Raw genomic sequence first — 6,000 nt, 5'->3', positions numbered from 1 at the left:
CAGCATGACAATTCCAGTCATTTACATGCTGGAGCACACTGTAAACTGTATTCGGAGTCAGGTGGTGGGACAAGAGGAAGGGGAGGAAGTACAGGAGGATTCATATGCTGAAGGGATAATAAGATCTACAAGGTCCAGACATTCAGCATCACCAAGGTGGCAGGCATGGGACGGTGGGGGAGAGGGATTAACAAGGGCGCATGGTAGCAGCCAAACTGTTGAGGAAGGTGCAGGAGCCCAGGAAGAAATGGAGGACGAACTGTGGATGGGCATGGAAGACTCAGCAGATGAGGGAGACCTTGATCACATTTCGGTTGTTCGAGGTTGGGGGTAACGTCAGAGGAAGGAAGCATGGTTATCACCTCGCCGACACAAACACAGCAAGGACTTGGTCCACATGGATGCGCAAGACACATGTGCGCCTTCTTGCTGCACTACCTACAACATGACCCACGGATTGTCAGAATTAGAAGTAATGCTGACTACTGGGTTGCCACACTCTTAGATCCCCAGTACAAGTCAAAATTTGCTGAAATAATTCTAGCCATAGAAAGGGACGCACGTATGCAGGAGTATCCGCAGAAGCTGTTATGCAATCTTAGCTCGGCTTTTCCAGTAAACAGCAGTGGTGCACAGAGTGAATCAGAAGGCCACTTTACACACAGAGATAAATCTGTGGCAGATCTGTGGTTGCAGTGAAATTGTGGACAATCAGTGCCAGGTTTGTGGCTGTGTACAAATGGAACAATATGTCCATGATTTCACTGCAACCACAGATCTGTGAAAGATTTATCTCTGTGTGTAAAGTGGCCTTCACAGTTGTAACTTGCCAAAAATGGGACTGTCGAGTCATCATCACTCAAACCGTACCAGCAACACCGTATCTGGTAGTAACAGCAATTTTATGGAATCGTTTCATGATTTTTTTAGACCATCCTTTGCAAGGCCACAAGAGACAAGAAGTCTGACACATAGTCAACGGCTGGAGAGGATGATACAGGAATATCTCCAAGTGAATATAGATGCCACGACTATGCAACTGGAGCCTTGCTCATTTTGGGCTTCCAATCTGAAAAAATGGCCTGAGCTCGCCACTTATGCCTTGGAGATCTTGTCGTGTCCCGCAGCCAGCGTTCTCTCGGAACGTGTCTTCAGTGCTGCTGGGTGTGTGCTGACAGATAAGCGCACGCGTCTGTCCAGTGACAATGTGGACAGACTAACGTTCATCAAGATGAACAAGTCATGGATCCGCAAGGATTTTTCTACCCCTGTGTCATCCTGGGGAGAGTAAAGGCTTGTGGATTTTTGAATGTGCTTCATGCAAATCAACAGGTCAAGGTTGCAACTGCGGGACAAGTGATGCCACTTAAGTGTCTGTGGCCCAATTTTTGGAAAAAAGGGAGACTCTGGTTGGAGTCCCCCCCTTTTTTTTTTTTTTAAATGTTCCAAGATGAACAAGTCATTGATCAGCAAGGATTTTTCTACCCCAACCTGTATTTGGTGGACACAGGGAACCCACCCCTGATGAAGTCACCCTAGTTGGTGACGATACGCGTGGGGACTATACCCTCTGCTACTCTATTGATTGGTAACTTGGCAATGGCTGATGACTAGGGCATAACATCCTTATACCTACAGGTTATTCTTATGGGGAACCTTGTTTGAGGATTTGTATCTTTTGTAGAGTCCCTTTTGGTTCAATTGTGGCTCTGTATAACTTAACACTACTGCATATTTAAGATTAACCATATGCTTTATGTACTATCTCCATTTTGCAATTTTATATGACCTTGCATGGTGTATATGTATATTTATAATCTAAGCTTTTGGTGTTTCCCTTACATAGATTGTATTGCCCTGTGTCACACCATTGTTTGTTCCTTTGGGGAGCAGGGGTTTTTCAAACCTCAACAGAGGATTGGATTGGTAGATATATGTGGTTGTATGCCTTTTAAATGATTTTAACTGTGTGTGATCCCGTGTCCATTTTTGTAATAAAGATTGCCTTTTTATATAAATTGGTGTATCCCTCTTGATTGCACACTTCTGCCCTTCTTTCTCATAAATGTTGTACTAAGTGTGCTGAGGTGAACCCATTGACCCATTCAGGGTATAACTAACTCTGATAGGTGGTGCCCTCCCCACCCTTTACTACTTGTTGTATATAGTGTCCCACTTATGGGATATTTTTCTGGAGTTGTGGCACACCTTCTATACAAAAGGTATATAAATTATTGTTTGTAATTTGTTTAAGGTTGTTTTTTACCAGCTGTAATGAATTTAGAAGAAAGAGAGAATGCCTGGTCTAACCAGGCTGTGGATATATTTGATCTTCCCACAATGGTACAATCAGATGGAGGTACCGAGGAGAGTAACGGTTTTGAAAAAATCAGTACAGATCTTATTAAATTGCATAAAAATTTAACCAAAGTATGGCACAATATTAAAAGCCTAGAACATTATAAAAAAACTGGGCATTGTACCAAGAGGATTAAGGGTTCAAATCTTCCCTGCATGGGAGGTTGACCCAGTATTTAAAAAAACCTGGGAATCTGGTCTGTTAAAATGCTCATCAATTATTTTGGATATGTTGTTGGCACATGATCGAGAACTACTTATTACCACCAGGGATGAAATCAAAGATAGGGAGTCTAAATTGAAAGACTTTGATCAAACTCGGGTGGTGGCGCCTTTTCAGACTAAATTGAAGGGAATCATTGATCTCTTTGAGAAGGAGGTTATTAAACGTAAACGCAGTAAACTCCTTAGAGACAAAAAGGATTTCCAGATGGGGGAAACCTTTAGATGGAACCATAGGGGTAATATAAGATCTAAACAGAACATGAAAAATAGACCTCAAGCGTCCCTGCCAACCAATCCCAATAGGGAGAATCAAGCGTCCTCTGGCGAGGATTTTTTATCATCAGATCCAAGCGATCAAGAAAGCGATGCAGGAGGGGTAGAAGGAAACGGCCGATTTCTGAGAAGCGGACTAAGGAGAACGGGATGGTCCTCACGGTGAAAAGTCCAATAGTACCTACATTTTATATGCTCCCGAAGGTGCACAAGTCTCTCCTAAGACCACCTGGGAGACCAATTGTGGCTGGGATCGGGAGCATATTTGAACAGCTATGTTCTTACTTGGACTTTTATTTACAGCCTTTCGCCCTCCGTCTTGAATCATATGTCAGAGACTCCACGGACCTTATCCTACAACTTGAGGAACTGAACATCCCCGAAGGTACCATTCTAGTCACTATGGATATAGAATCTCTTTATACCAGCATATCACATGACTTGGGTATGGGGGCAGTCTCTTACTTCTTGTTTGGACAGAGCACAGGTACCAGGGACCATGATGAATTTCTTATGAATTTGCTCTCCCTTGTCCTCAACCTGAATTATTTTGTTTTTGACAGAACCTTTTACAAACAGGTGTCAGGAACTGCAATGGGGGCACGCTGTGCCCCATCTTATGCCAACATTTATTTGGGTTGGTGGGAGGAGACCAAAGTGAGGAATATGCCCGCCTACAAAAAACATGTTTTTCAATGGTTCCGGTACCTGGACGATGTTCTAATGTTATGGACAGGTTCGTGGGAAGAATGTGAGGAGTTTATCTCCGAACTAAATAACAATATGCTCAACATCTACTTAACATCATTTTTGTCACTTACCTCGGTAGATTTTTTGGATCTAAAACTTTCCCTGGAGGGATCAAGGATTGCCACGGACCTGTTTAGAAAACCGACTTCAACAAACAGCTTTTTACATTACAGCAGTTTCCACCCAGAGCACCTTCGAAGGGGGATTCCGAAGGGCCAATTTTTGCGTCTTCGAAGAAATTGTAGTAATAATGTGGAATTTTGTGAACAATCAAAGGAGCTGACGAGACGCTTTCAAGCAAGGGGATACCCCAAAAAGGTAATTTCTCGGGCCTTCCAATCTGCAACTGTGAAAGAGAGAAAGGAGATCCTGACTAAGGGTAGAGAGCAGAAGACCATATATAGCGATATTGGAGTGATCACAACCTTCAATAATCAATGGTCGGATTTACGAGGGATCTTGAAGAAAAATTGGGGGATTCTGCGGAGTGAATCGGCTCTACAGCCACATATTGCAGATGCCCCACGGATAATTGCCAGGCGGGCTAGAAACCTCAGGGATGTACTCTCTTCTAGTCACTTTTATAGACCCTCTAGAAAAACGGAAGGGGGCTGCCCTCTGGAGGGGTCCTTTCCCTGTGGTAATTGTAATATCTGTCCTCTGATGTTGGCAAAAGATCCTATCTTTCATAATATGTTCTCATCCCTACAGAAACCCAAAGGATACTTCAATTGCCGGACAAAAAAATCTAATTTATGGCTTAATCTGCAGTTGCCCCAAGATATACGTAGGACAGACTGGACAGGAACTGAGAAGAAGAACCCAACAGCATATCTCCACTATCAACACAGCCAGAACAGACCTTGAGAAAGGCAGGACCCTCTCTTCGGTAGCAGCACATTTTTTACAACACCACAATGGAAAAACATCTGGGATAAAGATCCTTGGACTAGAAGGTCTAAAGACTAATGTTAGAGGAGGGAATCTGACATTGGGTTTACTTAGACGGGAATCCACTTGGATATATAATCTAAACAGTCTGGCACCCAGGGGATTAAACGAGGAACTGCTGTTTACGGGTTTTTACAAACAGAGATAGTGCCTATATGTATAGCCTTGTTTAGCTGTATGTGTATGTTTGGGTTTCTCTTCTTGGAGGGAGGGCCCCCCCCCCCTTTTTTTGTGGGGGGGGGGTTCGTTCGCTTATCTATGTAATTTGTATATGAGTGTTTATCACGAGGTCCTATGATGAGAGGCCATAGTTGTACCCTCTAGTTGTATGCATATTGGGATGTAAAGTAATATCCTTAACCCTTCGTTTGTAATTGGTCTGTATATTTATGCTATGTATCTGTAAAATTATTCAACACATATGTGTGCTTATCATGGGGATTTTGTGTATGAATGCCCACAACCTATACTTTCTAGCTGTATACGTATTATGAATTCTACACAATATGCCCTATTATGGGTAGGGTGGTGGATATGTTACCCTGTATGATGATGTATATATATGTTTGTATCCTATGGGGGTTTGCATGTATTGCACACAGATATGTGTGCACATGTATATATATGCAGTTCCCTATACGGACCCCTAAGATGTATAGCTTACAGTGTGTGGATTGCCCTCTTATCTTTAAACTTGGATCCGTTTCGCCCTCTATATAATACTTCGATCAAATTCACTTTGTATCTTTGGATGATTTTTGATAAAATATGTCTCTTCCTATGGCGGCTGCCATCTTTTCGGAGTCCCGCGCATGCGCGGTACTCCGTCATTTAGTACTTCCTTTCTAAACGATTCCGCGCATGCGCAGTTGCTATTTCCGGGACGCCGGGTGCTTCTGAGGCGCGCATTTTGAAAACATCAACACAGCTGGTATCTGGATCTTCAGGTATTTAAAACCTGTATTTGGTGGACACAGGGAACCCACCCCTGATGAAGTCACCCTAGTTGGTGACGATACGCGTGGGGACTATACCCTCTGCTACTCTATTGATTGGTAACTTGGCAATGGCTGATGACTAGGGCATAACATCCTTATACCTACAGGTTATTCTTATGGGGAACCTTGTTTGAGGATTTGTATCTTTTGTAGAGTCCCTTTTGGTTCAATTGTGGCTCTGTATAACTTAACACTACTGCATATTTAAGATTAACCATATGTTTTATGTACTATCTCCATTTTGCAATTTTATATGACCTTGCATGGTGTATATGTATATTTATAATCTAAGCTTTTGGTGTTTCCCTTACATAGATTGTATTGCCCTGTGTCACACCATTGTTTGTTCCTTTGGGGAGCAGGGGTTTTTCAAACCTCAACAGAGGATTGGATTGGTAGATATATGTGGCTGTATGCCTTTTAAATGATTTTAACTGTGTGTGAT

General features: G+C 42.7%; 1 protein-coding gene across 1 annotated transcript in view; it reads left to right on the top strand.

Moving 5' to 3' along the window:
• The first annotated feature begins 2,587 nt into the window (after nucleotides 1-2,587).
• Nucleotides 2,588-6,000, top strand: part of LOC142312700 (uncharacterized) — a 69,785-nt gene continuing 66,372 nt past the window's right edge. Inside the window, exons 1-3 of the mRNA XM_075351687.1 lie at nucleotides 2,588-2,959; nucleotides 3,160-3,924; nucleotides 4,318-4,393. Coding sequence (XP_075207802.1) covers nucleotides 2,588-2,959; nucleotides 3,160-3,924; nucleotides 4,318-4,393 — 1,213 coding nt within the window. The remainder of the gene's footprint in view (nucleotides 2,960-3,159; nucleotides 3,925-4,317; nucleotides 4,394-6,000) is intronic.

Source organism: Anomaloglossus baeobatrachus, chromosome 5 (genome assembly GCF_048569485.1).
Source record: "Anomaloglossus baeobatrachus isolate aAnoBae1 chromosome 5, aAnoBae1.hap1, whole genome shotgun sequence".
In the NCBI taxonomy this organism is placed as follows: Eukaryota; Metazoa; Chordata; class Amphibia; order Anura; family Aromobatidae; genus Anomaloglossus; species Anomaloglossus baeobatrachus.
The sequence above is the reverse complement of the archived record's forward strand: the minus strand, read 5'-3'. Positions and strand labels throughout refer to the sequence as shown.